Here is a 24,748-nt window from a genome sequence, read left to right as displayed (position 1 = left end):
GGACAATACCTTAATTTTCACTGTATATATTCACTTTCTAAAGCTCTTAAATAACATATGTATTTTAAGTACACACAACATACATGGTTCTGTAGTGTGCACTAAATGTAAAACAGTCAGAAGAACAGCATACATTTTTCAAGACCATCATCTGCATTTTCACCATCAGCCAATATGATAGCATTTCACAGTCTACTGCATTGGAACTGGAAACAAAATGCAAATCTGGCTGAACTACACAGCTTGAAACACTGTTTTGGATCAGTAAATGATTTACGTAGATCTGCTTTCCTAGAAATCACTAGGTTAATACGTAGGCCACACACATACAGATGTCTAACCTCCAAACTCATGATGGATTTCAATGCAGTTAAGACTGAATACTTTCAATCACACCAGAATTATTTTCCCTATATTTTTCCTAAAATAAGGGCTTTCCTGAAACTCTGCATAAGATAACAGACACTGATTACTTTCGTACTGCAGAGTAAGGAATGGATTAAGCTACAAGAACCACAAAGATGTACTTAATATCTTTAAATTAACCACAGTTTCGCTATTTTTACACAGAAAACAGAGCCAATATGGAATAAAGAAATAACACAAAACTTAAATATATTCAAAATAATTACTATCTAAATGGATTCCAACCATGAAAGATGTTACTCCATGAGAATACTTCTATGTCACTGAAAATAAAAATAACACTCTTCATAAAACACTGTAATAAGCATGTTGAAACACAAAAGCAATTTACCTCCTTGTCTAGCATAAAGACTTCCTCCAAAATATCCGTTCACTGGAGATGTTGCAGCATAAACAAATATAGCTGTACTAAGCATTGATCCTCTCCTACAAGACATGGTTTTGTAAATGAAATAGAAAAGCAAACAGTATTAGAGAAAAGATTATAGAGAAAATGTGCAAATGTAGGTAAAGTCTACATAAAAATGAGAACTATTTATATTTAAACCTTCTGGTCAACTATAACTCAATCTGGGAAACATGGGTCCGGCATACAAAATTCCTTCATATTATGCACTTATTTTCAGTAGAATCAAGTACAAAATCTCATCTCTGTCCAAAATACTCTGGCATTTGGATTTGTATCAGCGAATGCAATATTTAACTGTCATATATTAAACGTAAGATTCAACTGCTGCAGATAAAAGTTACCCTTTGATTAACATAAAAGTCAGCATTAAAAAATTGACTATGATTCTGAAAAACGTTTCTGCCATCCCTCAGACTCTCAACTTTTAAGACCAAAAGCGTTCACCTTGGAGAAAATTAGAAAACTGGAAACTATAAATACTGGAACCACAATCAACACAGAGTAGTCAAATCAGAAGAGTTTGGTCATTTCTAAATTATCACCTCATTAAATGTTGAAGTATTTATCTTGGCATACTTTCTGAAACTTTACATGCAAACCTAATAATTTTAAATTATAAAAACCATCCCAGCACACATTTTTTAAACGATACTTAAGAATAGCAAGATGCAAATTATCTGTGAAGAGAACTGTTTCTCTATATCCCTCTGCCACCTTGGCTACAAGCAGCAGCAGAAAGAGTTCAGCCAGTTTGCTGCTCTGAGAGATTCTAGGCTACTGGTAATTTGCCTTCTGATTAACAATTGCTGGAATGAAGTCATCTTTAATACAACCAGCTTCCATGACCAGAACAAGTGAACAAAGCACATGTAACTGCTGGTCACACACACATTAAAGGAGAAGTACACTAACATATGCTTGTTAATAAAGGCTGCCCAGAGAGTTTGTGGATGCCCCATCCCTGGAAGTGTTTAAGGCCAGATAGTATGGGGCCCCGGGCATCCTGGTCTAGCATTAAATGGGGAGGCTGGTGGCCCTGCATGTGGCAGAGGGGCTGGAGATTCATGATCCTTGAGGTTCCTTCCAACCCTGGCCATTCTGTGATTCTGTAATTAATAAATAATATTTCTATTTTAGAAAGCTAGTATTTTCTATTTAGAAAGCTAGACAGAAACCAGTTTTAACACTTGTTCTAATTTAAGCCAACTTGGAAAACTGTGCAAAACCCCAGGTGACCACGAAGTTTGATGTGATGCATGTAAATCTAAGCTATCTGTAAAGCAATCAGCAGAGGCTCATCTAAAAGTAGAATCTCAAGATTTCTTATTCTCAAGCTTACTCACTTATGTTTCAAATACTCTAACAGCAAAGTTGCTCAAAACACAAATCACTATTAATAAATGAATAGCTGGCATGATCCAATTTCACAAACAGGCTTTTAGATGGTATCAGGTGCATGACTTTAACAGTTTTAACAGACCTGAAGAACACTAACGGGCAATTCCTACACTGGCATTTATGGCATTTTTGAAATTGCACTGCTATTTCCCTCAACATATGAATGTTCTGGTCCAGGTTTGGTCAAGCCCTCAGTTACACACCCAGAATTCACTTAACGTAATACAAAGACCTGTTGCAATAAAAGCCTAAGTGCACACATACTTTAAATTACTGTTCTGTTGCATTTTACAATTGCTGTTACCAAATTATAGCTTCACTACAGTGCACAAGCATTCTGAAATTGCTTCAATTCCTCTCTTAAAAGTGCCAACAGGTTGTGTAATTACAAAAGTGTACAAGCGTATGCAGAAATACAGACAAGGAAGCACAAAGGGCATCATATGAAAAATTAAAATATGCCAAGGTACTGACTACGTAGTAGGTTTTTAAACATGCCATTTAAAAGCAGTGAACTTCAGTAACAAGAGTTCTCTCTAGTGGTGTATCAGAAGTACTACAGCTTTTTAAAAGCAATGGTGACAAGTAAGGGAAAACAGAACACAAAGAAATACAGTTTTCTTCATTATTCAAAACAGTCACTACAGAAAACTGAAGAATACAATCCAGAACAGCAAAAGAAATCAAGCACATTGAAAAGCACGGAAGAGAACTGGGTGAACCAAAATTGGTATCTTAAATTGGAACTGGAGTACTGTTTAAGAAAGTTCTCCCCAGTCAGGACCAAATACCACCTACTACTGTAGGTTCTGCATGCAACACCTGCTGAGTGGCATCTGTCATCTGTTTGAAAAAAATGTAAGAGATTCAATTCCCAAACCTGAGACTTGTGCATTAGATTGACTTAATGCACTGTCAGCAGAAAACAAGATTATTCACAACACAGTAAACTCATAATTTAATCTTCACAGGACAGAGGGCAACAAAAAGTGTAATACAGTAATACACTGTCACTGCAGATAAAAGCAGGAGTGAGACACCCATCTTCAAACACTTCTTTCCCAAACAATCTATCAGCAATACCACAGAAGAACAAACTAGTTTCAAAATATACCAATATATCATGTAAAAAAGCAAGAATTCACAAAGTTAAAGATGATCAAATCACACAGTCAGATTACTCGAAAACTTTCACCAGAATTCAAGACTCCCCCAGAATACTACTACTGATTATTTCCTATAGTCTCTGGAACACTTTTTTTTTTTTTCCCCAAGCTAGTCAGAACTATCACTTTTTTGATTATTTTGCTCACTTAAGCATTTATATGTGAAAAACATGGAACAATTACACTTACTCTGTGTATAAATCTTCTATCATTGCAACAACAATGACTATAAGAGACACAGCAAAAATCTGACACCCAGAGCCAATAAGTGATGAGAATATGAGAGGGTGACTGGATGGTCTAAAAACATCTCCATGGACCTGCTTCCATCCATACTCATCACCTAGATCTCTGTCCTAGGAATGACAACAAAAAAAAAATTAGATCTGTTCATCGTAATTAAACATTACCATAATTAGACAAACACACAAGCTAGGCACAAATTCAAGATTTAATTTAGTAAAACAATTGCAAGCATATTACTTTTCCACTAGATCTGATGCATTGAAGAGAGAAATGAAATAAAATACAACTTGAATGTAGGATGCAGTAAGATCTGTTAGATTTTCTTCCTGCCTCTAAAATCCTCTCAAGTGAAGCACATGCATGTATGTACTCAAAGTAGATCTCATTTAATCTAAATGGGGATACAAACACTAACACAACAACAACAACACAGAATTCTGGGTTGCAACCTAGAAGCATGTTGTAAAGAAAACCAGTAACACTTTCAAAACACCCACGGGGAGTTTTCTGACAACTGAAGAAAGCCATCCAATTGCAGCTAACTCAATGAATGCACAAAGAAATTGTTAAGCCTGAAATAAAATTGATTGCTAATGCAGATCTTACCATATCGTCCATTTCTTCCTCCTTGCTGTATCTGGCATAATCTTTTCGCAAAGTTCTCATTAGTATCATAGACACTAGGCCAACCAGAAAGATCACCATCATGAAGGAATTGAAAATTGAAAACCAGTGAATCTACAAAAAGAAAACATACCCTGAAGATTTAGAATCATGAATGTATTTGAAATCTGTTTCAATACAGGTATTGATTGGTAAGACAGCGCTAGCTAAGCAACAATAAGCCCACATTGTATGCAACACTACATTTGCAGAAAGTCCCACTAAACCTGACCTCTGAAACACTACACAAACCTTTTCAACAGCTGACTGCTGTAACCAAGGTATCACGAATTACTTAAGCACCAGCAAAGTCTGAACAACTCTATGCATGCTCCCCTGGGCAGAGTAAAGGCACAATGTACTCCTGCCTTACTAAGGAGGTTTACACTGGTGAAAGATACGTTCACAGGTCACAAAAAAAATCAGTGGAATAAACAATTGCACTGCACAGGACTAAAACATGCTGCAGCATTATTCTGCCTATAACAAGCACACTTTGTTTTCTTACTAAGCTCAAACAGAATGCAAATCTTCTGACTTCAGAAAGAAGCATTGCCCAGTATACTACCCTAAAGGAAACTGCAATGGCAGCTTAAACAATCACAACTGGCATCACCCTTTTGCTTTCCATTTACTTCAGTCAAGAAATGTATGCGTAAACAGATGCAGTTATCCGACTGACAAGCAGTGGAGTTGCATGGTGGTTTTGTCTCTAGGCTGAGACTGCTTCTGAACATGTGAATGTATTTACCTGAACCACCCTGGTATTTGCAGCTCACTTCAAACTGTCACACAGACGTTTGCTGAAGCACTTAAGAAGACTGAAGCCATCCTATTTAAGTAACAGAACTGTCACTTAAAACCTGCAGTCCTAGAGCTGCCCGATTGCCCCCAAACATTTTACAATTCATATTGCAGTACCAGTAGGCTTCAGCCTGCATTGTTATAGTAGACTAACAAGAACTAAATTTCACAAGACCTAGTAGAGAGAAATGTTTCTTTAACAACTGCTGATTGAGAGGAAAACTTCACAGACCTAGATCTATAGGCCACATCAAAGACACAAGGAACAACAAACACTGGAAATAACTTGACAACTTTTTAGTTTTGTTTTGTTTTTTTTTTTTTTTAAATAGTCTTCCACTGGCTAGTAGCTTTATGCCAGATCATCTGGATTCTATGCAGAAAGCTGCTATACTGCTTATTCTACTGCAATTTAAATGCCAGAAAGTTATTTCAATTAAGTTAATTTTCTAACCAGCAAAAAGTTTACCACACAAAAATATTGAATTTAAGAAATCCAACACAATTAAGCTCTTTGCTGGCTATCAGATGGCCAGCGTTTCAAAGGGTTATATTCAAACTACTTGCAGAAAATTACATTTAGAGACAGTCCCAACATCGACTTAATGAGTGGATTTGACTGAGCTCTTGTTTGTTTCTTAAAAAAAAAAACAAAACAACAAAACAGTAAGTACAGTTTCTAACATTTGCATGCTGCCTTTTGGTCAGATGTTCAGAACAGCACGGTGATGGGCAGTATCAGGAAGCTGAACAATACAACATGTGATGGCACCCCTGCTTCAATGAAAAGGACAACTTATGAACCTAAAATTAGAATTCAATTTTAAAACAGTAATACAGGTAAGAACTGGGGGAACAAATGCAACAAACAGAGGTAAGTTTAATACCGGTTGCTTCAGAACGGCTCCCCGCTACATTTTCCCTATAGAAGAACAGTAATGGGGGCAGCCATAAGAATTTCCATTACATCTTGTGAACTAACACACACATTTCAGAGGAATACTTCGTAAGGTTGTCTTAGAACAGTACATACTCTGTGCTGAAAGAAAGACGGGTCAAGGTACTTGTCAAATCGGTCTTCAAATTTTACATCTGACTTCTTCCACTTCACCTAAAGAGAAAAGTTTACAACTGAGAAGCTTGTTATAATGCATTCAGCTATAACCACAAAGAAACCAAGCCACATTTTTTATATTACATACTTCAGAGATTTCCTTCAATACAGGTTCGTGTAAAAGCAAAACCAGAGTTCTTAAAGCTGCACTCTACTGTCCAGGCACAGAACAAACACCAGCCACCTGGCCTTACAGACATAACCTTCCCTGGGCATGTTCAGGAACAAGAAAGAATCAGCCTTCAAGACAGAAGTTACATTTTTTTAAAACTGCAAGCTAAAAAGCTGCCACTTAGAATTTTGCAAAACAACATGGTCTTAATATAAACATTTCATCCACCAATGATCAGCTCTAACCAGATGGAAAAGTATACATTTATCACCATACACTCACAGGATAATAGCAAATATTTCTGGTACTAATTAGTAGTAATTACTCTATAAGCTCCACAGAGGACTGCTTTGGATCTAGAAGTTTCAGCTGCACTGATGAATTTGCTGATGTGGTAGAACAAGACTATTTTCATCAGAATTTTTGAATGTAATTCTCGAAATTAAATACAAATTTACACTAAGAATTTTTCAAAAGCAGGCTGAGATTAGGAAACTTCAGGAATTTTAGTGATGGTGAAACAAACATAACCTGCTTTTGTATTTAAAGATACACGACGAGGACCTTCCCTTTCCAGAAGATCTGTCCTGCTATTACAGAAGGGAACTTATTAACTGAATAACCCATCACTCACCACAGCCACACTCAAACTGCAAGACCTCAGTAGGCTCTCAGGTACAATACTAAGTGTTGTTTAGTTCAAAATACAGAGTGGATCAAGATTAATAGCTCAAAATATTAATGTTAACACTGTTCTAAACAAGTGCATTTCTCATTAGAGAGGCTGCCACCAAGAAGCATTGCTTAGAACAAGTTAGATTAAATCCACCCCATACAATTTGTGAACTAAACACTGCACAGATGCCTGACCAAAAATTGCCCAGTGGTGCCAAAAGAGATGTAAAGTTAAGTCTTAAGCTCTGTACACCAGAAGTATTTAAAAGGAACATGTAATTTCACTCTACTTACTGACAGCTACTCAGTGCTGTGCTGTCCACTTCAAAATCAACAGAACATATGAATCTCACAATGCTGGTAATATTTGAAACTATAAATTTTGCAGTAGAAACAATTTGAGAAAGCACAGATAAATACAATTACCTGCACTTCAAACTCTATAATTTGTTCAACATAAGACAAACATAACAGTGGCAAGAATGTACCGTGACAAAAGATCTTATGCTGACACCTGCTGCTAACACACAGTAGAAAACTAATGCATTAAGAATTGGTTTCTGCATATGAATTTAGAAAACACGAGATAATTGACTTAAATGTCTAATGGACCAAATCAACAAGGAATGAAAATCTAATAATCTCACTCAATGGGAAAGATCAGAAAATATTCTTTACTTGTTACCTTTTATCATAGCAATTCAAGAGAAAAGCAGAAAGCTTCAGAGAAAACCTTGTGAGGCTATATAAACAAGACATTTCTACTGTAATTGGAAAAATAAAAAAGCATTAATAGTAATTGCCTACAAAATACAAACATTCAAAGAGGGTTTTGATCTTAGTTTAGAATCCAGCTCAAATCTGTGACATGCAAGTCACTGCTCCAAGCACTAAGGAAATACATAGCTGCCTGCGGATCCTCAAAGTTCTAGCCTCCACGTCTTTGGGGACAACACCTTCCTTTCCTACCAAAACATTTTTCTGCAGATTACACAAGCTCTGGTACGTTTAAAGTATTTCAAAAATCATTATTTTCATTTTCCATTTACTGCCATTAAACCTATCAAGGTTTTTCAGAAGTGAATAAAAATAATGGAATTAGATATCTTCCTCTAATATAGTTTTACACTGATACATAAGTATACAAGTAACTAACTACCTTTGAGCTCTTTTATCATGTGAACTTTCTTCTTACACATGCACCATCAGAGTACTTACAGAATACGACATCTGGATTTTTGTATTTGGTACCAGTTTCACCTTTCCTTCACTAGTTAGATTGACATCCACAATTCTATTTGCATTGTAACCAATTTCAAGTTTTTTATAAGTCCAAAGGTAATAATCTTCCCCATTTTCATCTGCTTCTCCAACAATGCCTGCACAGAAAACAAGTGTAAGCATCTATCACAGTTTGTTTTCCAAATATTATACAATTATGTTCAAAAATACAGATTTCTAAAGTTTTGGCAGATAAAAAGCAATATTGCTAAAGCAAAGAGAACACAGCAGACCCTATGTTTTGCTTTTCAAATGCAGTACCTGGACTGTACCTTCAATCACAGTTATCTACAAGAACTGTTTGGCAACGGCTTTTTAACACCACAGCACACAGCTACAAATCCTGCGTGAGAAACGTGAAGTAACAATTCCTCTAATGTTATGTGTACTTCTGGCCAGATAAAGAACTACCTGAATATGGATTTAAAATGTATAAACACAACTTAGCCTTGGACCTCTGTATCTTCCCATCACCTTGTTCAGTCTTCCCCTCCACTCATTTCTCTTTCTTTACAAAACTCTGCTTTCACTGTGCTCTCGCTAGCTGAACCTTCAGCACACACTTTTTGCTCTCAAGATCTCTCTCTCAAGGATCTATAAAGGTGAGGACAGCGAGAGAGTAAGCAGGTGAAGGATATGAAAAACAGTCTCACAAAGAAGGTGTGTGAAGGAATGGCACTTACATGCTTTAAGTTCTAAGGAGTATTTTTCCTGCCGTAATTTTACTTAGGCTCATCAGTTAGAATTGCCTTGCATATGCCACGCACGCAAAACAAGCCCCAGTTCATGCCTATGCCATACAGCCTAACACCTGGGTACCACCTGTTCCCATGGTATTAGCAGAATAACAGAATGCCAACCTCCACTCCACGTAAAAGACATTGTGATCAACCAGTATCTGAAGGAGTGAACTCATACACAGCTCCATACTTTGGGAGATGGTAGAAAACAGCCATTTCTAGCCACTCCACTGGAGGACAGCAACACAGGCAGAAACAAAAAACTGAATCACTGTATCTGAATGCACTTAGGAAGAGCTGGTTGCTCCTTTCAGGTCAGAAAATGAAGTGCAAGTCTTCAAAAGCCCTCAAACAGCTGTTTGAAGTCATTATACTTAGTTACAAACAGTTAATGAAAGGTATTTTTTACCTGGACTTCAATAAAGTAGAATATGGATATTCTGAGGATTTCCCAATTTTTTTCCCAAATTTTAATGATCGTGCATATGTCACACTGACTTTCACATCAGTAAGCCCTACCAGGGTGGAAAACCATGAAAAACCTAAGCCACTACTTTTACTTTGGTTGACTGCCATCACTGTAAAATGCCAGGAGAAACATGCAGAGTACTTCTTTACTAGGAATGTGACTGAGATACAAGGGAGGGACCAAATTGGAGAGTTCAGAAGACACAGACATCATCTCCAACCCAAATACCATTTACTTTAATATCTGCAAGATGAATTTAACCCTAGCAACTTAGTACTATCAAAGAGATGCCTGAGAAACAAAGCTGTTTTTCACTGTTCATGTAATTCATTAGCATTGGTCCTCCAACTGTTCTTTCAAAGCAGTAATCCTTTTACTTACTTGTATTAGTTAGTTACATAAATTCTACAAGCTTGTGAAATTCTTCTAGGAAGGTTAGCCATTGATGACTCCAGGAAAGCCACTAGCACAGTGGGCTGCAATCCTGTAGTTGTAACCTTGTTGTTAATGCAGTGCATTACTCACCCCATATTGGCAAGTCATCAATATACATCTGGTACCAATAGTGATTTTTGATAGCATACACAAAGGCTTCTCTTCTTCCTTTGTCCAAGTCAATCTCACAGTAAGTAGTCTGCATTACATCGTCTGCAAAAAAAAATTAAAGCACTATTAATGATTTATTACAGAACTGGCTCAAAACGAACACGGCCAAGCAGACGGAGCAATGGGCACTGCTGGAGTCTTTGGCTACAATGAAGTAGGTAACAGAGAAGGACATTTAAAACAGAACTGTTATAGCAATTACACAACTGTGCATGTAATTCCACTCTTCCAAATAAAGAAGCTTCGCAATGACTGAACAAGGAATGGTTTCAAAGAATCCTTATGCTATTTTATTTGCACGAGATCAAAATCCTTTTGTTGACAGTAGCATTATTTGGACAGATACTGAGAATGCTTTTACTTTAACAAGAGATATTAAATTATTAGCAAATAAACAAAACCACATTATGTTATTAACTCTTCTTTTTAGTATTTTCAGGCTCATTGACTGTCCCTGTTGGCACCAGGAACAATCATCATTATAAAGTATTGTAAAGTTCTGAGCAATTTCCAAGAAGAAACAGAGGCAAAGAAAAAAAGGCAGAAAACAGAAGTAGGAACAATGCAAAGAATGCACGAGAGTCCGCGTTTGGAAATAAAATAAATACATTCTTTGAAGCCAGAAAATTATTTTTCAGCATCTACAATTCACAAGTAATGCTGTTAACAACCATGCGTTCACGCCTCCATTTCCACTTCAAGTGAAAGGCAGTAAAAGGGCTCACATGTAGAAGAACTCATGCAGCAATGGATTTAGAGACAAAAGAAAAAAAAAAAGATAGCTGCTTCTGTGAGAATTTTTTCACTCTCCAGAAGTAGAAAATGAACAGAATGTAAACAGATTCCTGCTACCCCTTTTGTTATCACTGAGAAGAGCAACCCATTCCTAGTAGATACTCAAAGTAAAGCTCTACTGTGCATTGAAATTCAGCCTGGTTGAACTTTTCCACATGCTACTGAAACACAAAGCCTAAAAAGAAAATTGAATTACCTGCACAGAAAGAGCAGTGACAAGCAGAGTATTTGCAATACAAAACATAGTTTCTCTGATGACAACAATTTGTGAAAACAGAAGTACAGGCAGTATCTCTCATCAAGCAAAATTGATGTAGAGCCCAGAGAAGCAGGGCAGCAACAAACCAACCAACAGCAGTCCTGCATAGTTGGAGTAATTTCCTATAGCCCAGGACAAAACAGTGTCCTGGCTATTTATCCTGTATGCTATTCTGGATGCTACTTCTCTTCCTATTTCTTATGGAAACATTGCTTTTTCCATTTTTGTTCCTTGATCCAATAACTGCATTTCAAGCCTCATAAGCACAATGACAAAAATTACTTTCCAGATTGACATATTAGGCAGCAAATATTTTGCTGCTTTGAAGTCACTTAGCCAGGAACAAAGAGAAGAAAAATACCATTCTGGTCAGCATTCTGATTGTTCTGACTAAGCATTCATGAGCCACATTCCCAAGACTGATACTGGTACATTTAGGAGAGGTAAGTCATCAAAACTAGCACCACAATTTAAACAGACTCACAAATCCAGATTTCAGCTTCCATTTATGCCTCTGCTGGATCCTATACGTTCCGGACAAAAACAACAACAACAAAAAGTCCTCTTTTGGCATTTTTTTTTCCACTTTAACTGATTGAGTCCAATTGACATCAATTAAAAAAAAAAGCAGCAAATGCCTACCTTCCTGACTCGTTGCTACGTAGGGGATTCATTCCTTCCAAAACACCGGGCACTGTATTATCACTCTTGGGCAGTCCCACACTACACACCAGTAATAACCCGTTTCTGATGTTATATTTAATCACATGGGATTCTTCAACACAGAGGTCAAATGAAAATACCCTATGAACTAACATAAGGGTGAAAGTACTTCAAAAAGATAAACCAGTGGAGTCTGTTAGACGAAGCACTACGTAGCACCAGAGCACAGAAACCTGCTCTGGGGGAAGTGATAAGGGGCCAATTCTTTTTAAGCAGGTCTCTCTTGCCTGCATGGTTGATCATACGGCTACACAAATGGCATTGGTACCAGCACCAATGAAGAACAACACAAGGACAGGGGTGAGTGTTACTACTGAACTAAAACATAAGCTACACATAAATTCTTTGTTTATAGATCTTCCCCATTTTAGCCTGAATATGACAGCCTTTGTTTGTGGCTGTTAATTAAAATTAATTAAAATTAATGTAGTACTAATGTCAAGTTCCTCCACGGGCTATCAGACCCCAGGAATTGGCTTTTTGTGCTAACTCAAGTGGTGTCACTCTGCATTTAATCCTCTGGGAGACAAATACTTTCTTCTGCTGCTGAAAAAAGACTTTGAAGTATCACATGAAGGCAAGGGACTGCACTGATGCTGACAGCAGCATACTACCAAAAAGTTGTCCTCCATTTTTAGAGATTTTCCTTCCAGTATGCAGAATACCAAGAAGACCTCGCAATGACACAACCATCAGCTACGGATCAACCATGTCACAAATTAATTCAGTGCACTTACACAAAGCCAGTACAATTATTAGAAAGAGCCCTAGTTTATTCTTACAACATATACGTGTGTGATTTTAATAGCATACTTTCACTTTCAACCATACTATGCTGAACAGTTCCCCCTGCCTCCTACCAAAACAATTCTTCAGGAAGAAAAGGCAAGGGGAACCAAGATAAGTGCTCAAGCCATTAAAAAAAACAGTCCTGCTTAAAAAGAGAATACTGAAGATATAACTTAGTTACAGAACAGGATTAGATTGCTAAGCTTAAGTCTGCTATATGAAATGATTAAATGAAAGTAGCTTGGATCAGCATTCAGCAGCTGGGGCAGCTGAAGACTACATCAGCTTTACCAAATCCAAAGCTTTGCCCTCCTAAGATACTTTTTATCCCAGTCATGGTTACAAGAGGAATGTAAACTTAGTGATAGCTACTATGTAGTCACAGATATCAGTGTCTATAAAATAACATCTGCTAAAATATGCCTGCTATACAAAACAGCTTTACTAGTATCAGTAACACCGTAACGAAGTTTTAAAGATAAGGAAGCAAGACCCAGGAGGGGCCCTTGTGTCACATTTCAGATTTTCTGTAACGTCTGATCAATTAGGTTTCATTCCAACGTGTAAATAGTACAAAACCTGGTATCTGACCATCTCCCAGTACTACACTGAACATCACCCTGAACAGCCAGCATAGAGATGATACAGAAGAGCAGTCCTGGGCAAGGAGTTCTCATTCAGAAGTGCACTTATTCAACACCAATTCTAAATAAGAGCAAAATTTAAATATGTTTTTAAAAAAATCCTTTCTTCTTTACACTCACCTTTGCTAATTGTTACTGTATTAATGACAACACCAAAAATTAATTTTCTAATTGAAGTTGCTATGATGGCAATGTTCAGTATGTTTAATAATTCACTAGGTCTCTGATGTAATGTATAGAGGATGACAATTCAACTGCTTAAGTCCTAATAACTGCAATGAATTTATGCTTGTTACTATGAAAGCTGAAAAAAAATAAATAAACACAAATTACAGAGAATAAAACAGAGTTGACTCCCATTCAGGTTTCTTTAATGAATCTGACACTAAAAGCATTACACCACCTCCTAATGAAGAAGCTGCTGGATGCTGAGGACACAAACTGTAGAAGTGCACAGGGACAGCTCCCCTGCTTGTGCTCACATGCGTAGGCATCAAACAGCCATCACATACCATCTGCCTTATAGACAACATCTGACCTGTAGCCACTTTGTTTAGGAGTTAAATTCACTACAAGTCCCATACAGATTAACAATGAACGAAGAGCAGAAATGGGTTGCTAAATAAATGTAAAAAAAAATAATAATAATATAGGACATAGTAGAATTCTCTATGTGTGCCACTACCTTATCAATCACACTTAAAAAAGACTAAAACATCCACTTAATTCTAAAAATAAATAAATAAAAAAAAGAACAACCAACCAATCTAAACAACTACAACTCTCTACTATGCTCATTCACTTCCTGTTCTGAATGACATTATGGGCAGTCTTCACAAAAACATGCCCCAACAGAGCATCTAGATACTAGTATGGGCCAGCAATACAATTAGAGATGTAAAAGGCACATGAAGAAATATTCTGGGCAGAAGATAAGCACCATAAGCCCTGGAGAAATTGCCCTCAATTTTTCACCTTAAAGAATACTTGAAAAATATCTAGAGCTTTTTGTGTAAAAACATCAGCTCAAGGAGTTTTGGATCAGAATTGTCAAAGGAAAATAAAACCTAAGGAAAACCTGTTGTTAAGATCCACGAAAGGCAACAGACATACAAAACTGGCAGGGTCATCATCAAAATCAAACCAATCACAAGGTACAAAAACCAATGCACTTTCCCTCTTCTGAATTCTTGTTAGTCTGCAATAAACCCACCTTCATTGCAAAAGACCTCTCCTAAGCAAAGAGGAATGGTACCAATTTCTGCATTGAGGAGGTGGAAGTTCAGAGTCACTTAAGCTCTACTTACCTTTGTATAAGAAAACAGGCATTATGTATCTTTTTTCTAAGAGTTGTATGAGTACCACTGAAACAAACACATTAATTTCTCCATTATCAAAGCATTTTACAGAAGCATTTGAGACTGTATTCACAGTAGAAAGGCAGAAAAACACCCTGGAAGGATGAACATGAAACTACAGGCCATAAAGAGCAGCAGAAGATGAATCAAAACTTCACTCTACTTCATCTGTTCTCCCAAGTAGAACCAGCTTCACAAACTTAACCCAGACTAGGACACATACTTCTGGGACAGCAGAGGCTCTAGGCTTTTTCCACTTCTGCAGAAGAAACTTTTCCAAGCATTTCAACCAGCTGCTGAAGTTAAGCCAGTTCATCTCCTTTCCTTGACATCACATCAACACTTCCTCTATAAAAGTAGACTAAGTTACTGCCTCCAGGTCCACTAGGAAAAGATAGGTCTGAGAAGTGCTGAGCAGAGAGGATCAGCACAATCTGCTGCAGTACTCCTAGACTGCACTAGCAAAAAGTTGATAATGACAGGGGAATAAATTAACCACGGCTAATTTTCAGAAAACAAGCTGGGGGAGGGGGGAATAAAATCATGAAATAAACCTTATTTTGTTTTACAAGAAGGATGGAGAAAGAGTCCCATTGGTAACAGTATTTATGCCTTTTCAATCTGGTGCATCATCTAGAGCATATGCTTGTCCTTGGAATAACACGATCTCTTTGCAGAGATGCAACAAAGGGAGTAAAAATTAAACATAAAAGGCTGTAAAAATAAATACTTATTGTGTTCAGACAACAGAAGCTTGGCTTAATCTTCACAATCACGTTGAATTGCTGCCAGTTGCCCTCTGTGTTTTTAGCAGTTTGTTTCTGAACCTCTTCTACACAGTTTGGCAGGAAAGCTATTTCCCTCACACTGATTAAAATTTTCAGCAGGCTGTAAGTTCTGCAAAGAAACAATAGGGCTGTTTTCTGGTGTTTATACAGGCACACCTCATTTCTTCAATGAAAGATTCAACTCCAAACTCCTTTAATGCTGAGATGCAACCACTTATGTGATATACAACTTTCTGAAGAATGTATGGTTCTAACAAAATCATAATTATTTATTCAATTTACCCAATTTCTAAGAGAAGTATAATAATGAGGTTTTCAATTTTGGATAAAACTCTGTAGACTACAGAAAATAAGTCCCCTCTGAAGGCAAATGGTCAGACAAGAGACACTATGCAAGTTCTTTACCCAGTAAGAACCAGCGATGCAATAATAACACTACATATATGTAACAATACAAACATTAATTTCCAAGTTGGATTAAACACAAATGTTAAATTTGATATAAACAAAAGAAATCTGTTATATGAAGCTCTGCAACTACTAATTATACAGCACATGGAAGGTCATTGGGTACCAAAGAACACCGTTCAAAGAAATTCTGTGGTAGAAGACTCAGTCCCTAACACCAATAAATGTATCTGCAAAAAGAAGCTAGAGCCACCGTATTTCAATAGAAGTAAATTCATCAAAGGTATTTTAAAGGTAGACAACAAACAGACAGATACAGTAACTAATCTAGTTAGAGCAGAACTCAGGAGACGCTGAGCACCTGCTTCACCTTTTCAATCACAAAGGACATGCAAGTATTCAACACCACAGAAAAAAAATTCAGAATTGATAACTACAGAATAATCACAGTAACTATATTCTTAATCATTCATATGCAGAAACCTCATTTTTATTCTATAAAACATACTCATTTCTCTCAGAAAATTTATCTTCTGTGAGCACCTTCTTTAAGGGTCATACAGATGGAAACTTTGTAAACTGAACACTCAGCAGCAGGCAACCTTGCAGGGCTTCTGAAACAAGGTGAAAGACACCCAGCTGCTGGCAGCAGCTAACTTTCAACTCTTCTAACTTCAAAATCTAATTCTATGGGTTTGTGTGTTTTTGTTTGCTTGTTTTTAAGCGACTGTGTGCTTTCACGTGCTTACCTTTGAATTTGATGTCAAGACCACTAAATTCCAATTCTACTCCTTGAAGTGCTTCTCCTAGGGTTTCGTGGTAATGGCTGATGCTTTTTTTTGATCCCACGCAGAAAGGAAGAGAGAAATATTTGTATGTTTCCTGGCGATTGTGATAAGGTCCTACTGTATTCATCCATAAAACAACTTCCTCTTTATCTTGGTACTGGAAGATAAAGTTTATTGAGTTAGATGAAAATCCCAGCAGAATAAAAGCATTCTAGAATCTTTCCCATTCATACAGCTAGTAAGGCAGGGTAGCTCAATCACAATAAACAGTTACTTTTAAAGACAACCTGCTGTTATCTTTTGGATGTCAGTAGATACAGAACAGGATTTTTCAGCCTGCTTTCCAATGAAATAAAGGATTTAGCCGAGAGCCTACCATTAAGTATCAAAAGAGGGGGATGCGTCACACAAATTTGAAAGAGAAAACAGAAGATGTAAAGAGAAGAACTGAGGAAAAGCAGAAACTGCAAACTAACTTTTCACAGGTTTTGGGGAAACGTGCACCAGTTGAAAGCAAAACTCCATGCACCTCCACTCAGAGAAAGAAAGTATCAAAATTTGTTAAACAGAATCTTAGCAAGCAAATTAGACAACCAACCCATGGTGACAGACACATGGCACTTCCCTAAAATACATCTCTTCATTTTTGTGATGGTATAAATTACGTACAGAATCGCGAGGAGCACGCAGTGCCTTACAGGAAGCACTACAGCTCAACTGAGGCACACCTACCGGAGCCGAAAGACACAACTGTCAGACAGAAGAACTGTTACTTTGATACATCTCCAAAATTCTCCCTGAAAAGCCAGACAGGCAATGAGTCTGGTGGCTGTCATGAAATTCTTTGTGGAAAGAACCGCCTTCAACTTTCCACAGCTACTGTCAGCCAGCAAAAATCACTCCTTGGCTAGCAGCCACTGGGCTTTTTTGGTCGCTGTTTAAGAAAAGTTCTTATCACTATTCATCTATCAATATTCCAACTCTGCCTAAATTCAAGAGAGTAAGTGATTTGAAATCACTACTTGTGCTGCATCCAAATATACATGGATCAGATACCAGATTTGCAGGTAACTACAAAGCCTCACACATCCAAAACAATTCCTTCTTTACTGTGGATTGGGAGGCAGTGATCTAACTTCTCAGGCAGAAAGAAACTGGCTGCAATCATGCACACCTGCAAACACGTTCATCGTACAGATCCTGGTTTGGTACACTACACAAGAATAAAGTACTATTTTAAGGCCAATTTGCAAATACCAAACACACCAGAGACAAAACAGAAGTCAACTGTTAATAAGCCTCTTTCATAGAGTAGAGCTGAGGTATTTAATATAACTCTCCATCCCCCCTTTTTAACAAATGAAAAAGTGTTCTTCAACTGCACTTCATTTGAATAACCACTGTCATACCAACATGTTAACTCAGACATAATCAGCTATACTTGGAATGCAATATATTCTACAGATATGATGCTTAAAAGCTGAAGTCAACAATTTAAACAAGCATATTTTGGGAAATGTACTCCTTTATGCAGATACATCACCTCAACCACATGCCTTATCTTTTTGTTTCCAAAAATACACACTGCGTGAGCTCCCACAAGAAATGCTAAGTATCTCACTAATTTCACTCTGAACAGCAACAGAGGCCAAAGAGTCAGCAGTGCCACATAACTGGCCACAAAAAGCACACACAGTGGAAGAGCTCAGAAGGATAAAGAACATCAGCAATGGAGAAAAGAAAAAGTAAACAGCACAGCAAGAGAAAGTAGACATTCCTCCTCTCTGCCAGCAACCAGAAAGGTTATACCAGTGCAGTACAGTTGCCCAATTTCCAGTAGATGCTGGGAGAGAAGGAAGAAAGAAAAATTATTTTCAGTCCCCTCAGCAGCAGAAAGCGGAATGCACACAAGCATGCTGCCTTCAGCTCTTGCCAATATAGTCAGGGACCAGTTGGTCAGTACCTCTTTCTGTTGTTACGCCTAGACCACTTCTGTTTCTTCTCTAGCAGCTGTAAGACACATTTACAGCCCTTTCTCAGAACAGTCATAACTTGTCGAGGCATCAATTTAGCCCTTGTAATGCAACCGCTTACATGTAAATCAAGTTATGTCTCTTTACAGCCTTTACTAATGGAATAAGACAACATTCTCAGGTCTGTAAAATCATTTTTAATGGTGCCTGGAAAAAAAAGAAGGCACTGATCACTGTTATACTTAGCTATTTTTTTCTGCCTTGCTTCGTACTGAGTTGGGAATCCTGCAAGTGACATAATCCAACTTCAACACATACAGCAGCTGAAGTTCCTAGCTGTGGGCAGCAAACTTCCCTCAGCACAAAAATGCAGACATTATCATAGATGTATAGAAGAAAAGATCTCTTTCAAGGAAGTCTGTAATACAGGCAGTCACAATATCTCATCTTAAAATTAAGCCTAGTTTTCTGCTGCAGCTCAAGGAGTTCAGCACAATCTCACACGAGCTACGCTGCTTTTCCACCAGAAATCTGTCCATTTGTTTTTCTCCAAAATGCACACTGCCAGCCTTTCCCCTGGATTACGGCATTCTTTTGTACAAAATAGATCTTCCCTTTGCTGCCGAGGCCTCAACAACCAAGCAACAGTCAGTCACAAAGTCACTGGGGCTCCCCAGTGAAGCCCAATAAGACTTTCTCACTCTTTAGATGTCAGAAGATGCAAGAAGATGCTCCCAAGGCTGGTTCTACAAGCCTTTTTTTAAGCGGTAAGGCAATTAGGCATTAAGAAACCAGTGATACCAAGAAACATGACTGCCTTCACAATGTCCAAGCGCCTACAAGTAGCAGTGGTGAAGCACTTACCAAAAGCACTAGCAGAAGATAAGCCCTATTTGGACAAGACAAAGAAATTGAGCCTCTTCTCAGACTGTTCTGTCACCTCTGTACGATGATTGCCAGTAAAAATGTCATTCCAGGAAAGAGATCATGTAAAATAAGCTGCTTAATAAAAAAGACCTGGTTTAATTGGAACAAAAGCACTCAAGTATGCTCAATCAGTACAGATTAGATTTTAGTCAGCCCATTCACAGAGTCCTGCAGAGGTTTCAACTATTGCCAGCTCCTTTATAAATTCTTTCAGGATATCTGAAGCCTCTTAAGGTCTGTGGGGAGCTGGAGGCCATGGAAAATAGGGAGAAAATTCCACCTTCCATTCTTGGCAGAAACAACACACTGAAGAAATTATTCTTATATCAGTTATCAGCCACAGACAAAACCAGACAAAATAACCAAACAGAACCTTGAACTTCTATTTTTTTCCTATTCTGATACTGCCTGATGAACAACTGTTCAACTATATTTTTTGAGTTTTGAATGCACCAGAGCAAAACAAAACCCTACAGCTGTTTGTTAACTTTAAGAGGCAAGACAGCAATAGCATATAGTCAATACCAACATGGAATAAGACAGGAGGCAGTGTAATGACCTCATTTTAACAACTGTCATTTAGCAATATGAAAATGGTGTAACCAGCAGTGACATATTTTCCTTCTCTTCCTCCTCACTGTGTTCACATCCTCTATTTGGTCTCCATCAACATTCTGCAAGCATTGACAAATGTCAATAGGTGCCATTTTTTCTTCATGGAGGAATTCAATGACACACCTCTGCTCGATACTCAAATCCATGTCAGATGCCATTCTGTCTGACCGCCCTTCTGCTGCCATCTGTCACACAGCAACAAAACGTAACAGAACATTGGTGGGCAATTTCAGTCTCTACTGCCATACCCCCAACATCTGCCTCTCATGTTCTGGGTCAACACAATAGAACAGGAGGCATTATTTTCAGCACAGCCCTTGCTGTACCAAGAGCTCTCTATCAGTAGAGGCACAGAACAAACGAAAGAGGTCAATTGCAACGTACAAGAATATCCATGTCAAGAGACCAAGTTAAATTCTGTCTTCTTACAAGATCTAAATGGAAATGTCATGCTCCCAATACATGTGCAACAAGATTTTTGAGTCACTGCTTGACTCATCATCGTCTCTTTTCTAAAAATCCTGTAGCAAAGATTTCTGTTACAGCTGTATCTAAACCACTGAGGCTTACAAATAATGAAATAACTGTCAAATGGTAAAATAATTTGAAGCACAGTTTACCATTTGCGAAGTCAATTCCAGATAATTTGAATGATTAGAATTTAATATCTACAGTTACATTTACGTATCAGTGCAACATTATTCTTTGTGAAAACAAACTACAACATATTCCTAATGTGAAAGACTTATTTTGATGTATTAAAGTGTTTTAGAATTTCAGCTCTTTCCAAACCTCCTTTCTGATCTCCGTTCTCTTTTCTGAATTGTCCACACAGCACTGAACAGCAGAAAGGCTGCTGGTCGTGAACTGGGAGAGCCAGCGCCCTGCTAAGCACACAGATACTGACAAGGCAATTGAGCAGATGTCACCACGTCAAAAAAGGTCAACAAATAAGATGCTGCAACCTCCACTCTGCTATACATCAGCAAGCTCTGCTGGTACAACTACAAAGGAGTTTTAGATATGTTTTGTTTCCTGTAACTCATGAAAAAGATAGCATTCGTTCTGTAAGCGTAGCGTTTTCTGCACTAAGCTTAATATTAGTTCAGTAATTTCAGTAACCAAATTCAGCATAAAATGATCTATTCTGACTGTGTAAGAGCACAGTGGCAGACAAAAACAAGTCACAGCATCAACACAAGCTGCCTACCTCCCGACTGTACACTGGTACAATTTGACTTATGGGAGGTCCATCTTCAGAAACCTCCCCTACAACTGACACCACAGTGCTGGAGGACCAACCAATGTCTCAAGTACAACTGGGCAGCAGCTGTAACACCCATCACAGCTGTGGACATCCATCCCAGAGCCCCACAAGATGGCTATGAGACAGAACAACCCTATACCTACCCACACCCCAACAAGGCAGCACACTGACGGTCAAGTGCACAGCAGAACACGGAAGGGGCAGGAAGCCAGCACAAGTTTGCACCACCCAAGTGTTGACTTCTGACAATGCAAGTGCTGAAAACTCACGCCTGCATGCCAACTTAAAGCTTAAAACAAAGACAATTTCCATATGTATGCATGGTTTTAAAACAATTCAAGCATGGCGATACTGAGTTCATCTTTGGCACAGGGCATAAAACTTTCATTGCCATTACTCAAAAAGGCACCTGCAACATGGGATGTAATTCAACATTCCCTTTGTACAACTGTAGACATTAGTATGGCAACCCTATAAATAAGCACTTTGCCCCATAGAACAACAAAGGCTAGATTAAGCCAGTAAATGAAAAGCTGCAGAAAAGGACACGACATCGGTAGGTTACTGATATTTTTCAACCATTAAAAACACCTTGCAAAAAATGATGGACATACAGAGGATTACAATTACCAGACTTCATGTGATGATTCAGCAAGATGATCTCAAAACAAGACTTTCCTTCAGACACCCTGCAATTTTACTCCTCTCCTCAAGCTGAAGCCTGGAGCGAGGCTTTCCAAAAAGCACCACTTAAGCACCAGCACTTGTTTCAGGGGAAAAAGGAACAATATTATCAGCTATTGGCACAGCAAAACTGCAGAACCAGGACAGGAAATAACACAGGCAGCAACCCAGACTCAATCATCAAGTAATATCCCAGGCTTCAAGTCCCCCGTATCTTACAGATATTCTATCAGGCTCTGTGATAATGCGCAACGGCAGCTCGTATCTGCAGTCAATTAAACCATGGATTTCTGCCTTATGCTCTCCTTCTGACAGAGCAAGTGATTTCCAGCAATGTCTTTACATTTCTCTCCGATTGTCAGGGCTCACCAAAATGCCACACATTCTGAGCCACGGTTCAAGCAGGCCCCCAACAGCCTCAGCTCCTGCTGCACAAGGCTGCCCAGCGCACCACATCCTGCTTCCCTGACATCTACTTCACCTCTTCAAAATGGAACCATGACAACTTCCAAAAGGACCAGGGCTGCTTGTCTGCACACAGCTTTGTAAGCAAAGATGTATTTAGGCACATGGAAACGTATTCTACAGTGTTTCTCTAGCTGACAGTTCATAGCTACTACACAATTTTCACAATTTTATGCATTATTTTAAACAAGTTTTACAATCCCAGAACTTGAATGTATCAGGTTGTAAGCACAACAGAAACACTCCTCTCAATCATTACAAATGAAGAACTTTGCTGCTAGGTACAGCCTATCTTGCATCTGCTTTTCAATATCTGTCATTTATTTCTATGCTTACGAAGTACTGATAACTGAACTGAAGCAACATTACAATTCAATGCTACCTACTCCCCGAACCATTACCTGTGACAAAAGTCTCAGGGCATCTCACAAGCTTTTTGTGGTTTATTTTAACATCAGCTCCATCAAGTCAAGTCACAGAGGACGCAGTAGCCAAGTGGCAATGGCAGCCCAGCAGCCCCACAGCAACCGCCTCGCCTCTGCAGGGTCGTGTGGCAAGGTCACATCACACAGTGGTCAATACACAGCACAAATCTCAGAACGAAGGCAAACCACAGGTACACCACATGCTCTGAAGCACGAAAATCAGTCGAAGAATCAGTGGGCAAGTTATCAGTCTCTGATAAATTCTTCTGTTGTGCTCTGAAGTTACACTGATGCCATTTGAAACACCAAGGCAGTCAAATCCCAATTTCCTCTCTACTCTCCATTGATTCTAAGCAGCCAACTCCTTATTGTGTAACTGCTTTATGTTATCCTTTCCCTAATTTTTAAAGCCCTATACACACGCTTAAGACACAGCACACCTTCTGCAAATGTTATTGATTCAGCAAAGCTACCCACACCCAGTATCTCCATAAACACTACTACTCTTGTGGTAATTGCTTCCTCACTTCTAAGGTTATAGTATAAACAACATAGATAAAGCATAGCAGCAAATTGAACACCATGCACTAAAACACGCAGCACAGTACACACTTCATTTTACCGTGTTTACATTCTGTATTACAGCACCAATAAAGGAACAGAAGATTAACCTGCTAACGTGGAAGGCAGGACTTCCAAGCACTGTGCATGTCTGACACAGAGCAGCCAGGGGCTGGGGAACAAGGATAGTGCGGGGCACAGCCACGTGCTCCCAGCAGGACTCGGTCTTGAAGTCAATGAAAAGCCACCAAGTTCTGAATCAGTACACCACTATTTCTCCACCACTTCCAAAAAGGAAGCAGAGCCTCTGGAACATAACATAGCACTGGGATTGCAGGGAAAGCTATCTTCCAACTGCAGTCACTTTCAACACTGAAAATTCGCTAAAACGCAGCCTTTAAGGAACGCCTCCTACAGGCTCTTAATCTCAAAAATCACCGTGCTAATCAAAATCCTCTTTATGCTTCACTTGTGCTATTAGTGCTTCCACCCCCACATCTCATGCGATATTAAAGGTTCAGAACATCTGAGCGGGGCAACAGCCTTCCAAAAAAAGATAACTGTCCTCTTACATCAACTATTCTTAACCTGCCACGTGATGTGCCTGCACTGGACATCACGCAAACCAGAATACCAACCCAGGGGACAGAGATACAATTTCGGAGACTTCTGTAATTTAGATTTTAAAAGTCAACTGAACTTAAAAATGACTTCGTAATTTCCATTAATAATTGCTTAAGCGATCGTTCAGGAGACCTAAAGCCATCAAGTGAATTCACTTCTGAAGAGAGAGCTCTTAAAAAATAACAATTAAAAAAAAAAGTGATAAAAATGAATGCCAGCTTTATGAAGTGCTCCTCTCCCCATAGAGCTGCCAATTCTACAAGGAGGAAATCCCAAAAGCAAACAGCCTTTAAGACAGACCCATCTGCTCCCCGGAAGCACTTGGCGCTGGCTTTGCTTTCCTGTCATTAGCTGCAGCACCAATAAATCCCATTCACTTTCTAAAAACAAAGGCTATTCTAAACAACGTTCAAGTCTCACGAAGGCACTGAATTATGCACACACACACTACTGTCTGCGTGCACGCTATCGGTGCCATTCTGCCGTCTCACTGAAATACTTATCGAGCTCCCCATGCAGCACCAAGGACGAACGCCGGTAGCGGCC

At 38.5% G+C, this 24,748-nt stretch overlaps 1 protein-coding gene across 1 annotated transcript in view; it reads right to left on the bottom strand.

Annotated features, from left to right (window-relative positions):
• Positions 1-24,748, bottom strand: part of TM9SF3 (transmembrane 9 superfamily member 3) — a 42,996-nt gene that overhangs the window by 17,384 nt on the left and 864 nt on the right. The window contains exons 2-8 of the mRNA XM_042817956.1: positions 16,623-16,818; positions 10,029-10,151; positions 8,232-8,392; positions 6,146-6,223; positions 4,252-4,383; positions 3,589-3,755; positions 758-852 (exon numbers count right to left, since the gene is read on the bottom strand). Coding sequence (XP_042673890.1) covers positions 758-852; positions 3,589-3,755; positions 4,252-4,383; positions 6,146-6,223; positions 8,232-8,392; positions 10,029-10,151; positions 16,623-16,818 — 952 coding nt within the window. The remainder of the gene's footprint in view (positions 1-757; positions 853-3,588; positions 3,756-4,251; positions 4,384-6,145; positions 6,224-8,231; positions 8,393-10,028; positions 10,152-16,622; positions 16,819-24,748) is intronic.

This window comes from Centrocercus urophasianus, unplaced genomic scaffold, assembly GCF_019232065.1.
Source record: "Centrocercus urophasianus isolate 14NV4802_14NV808 unplaced genomic scaffold, USGS_Curo_1.0 seq_17, whole genome shotgun sequence".
Lineage (NCBI taxonomy): Eukaryota > Metazoa > Chordata > Aves > Galliformes > Phasianidae > Centrocercus > Centrocercus urophasianus.
The sequence above is the reverse complement of the archived record's forward strand: the minus strand, read 5'-3'. Positions and strand labels throughout refer to the sequence as shown.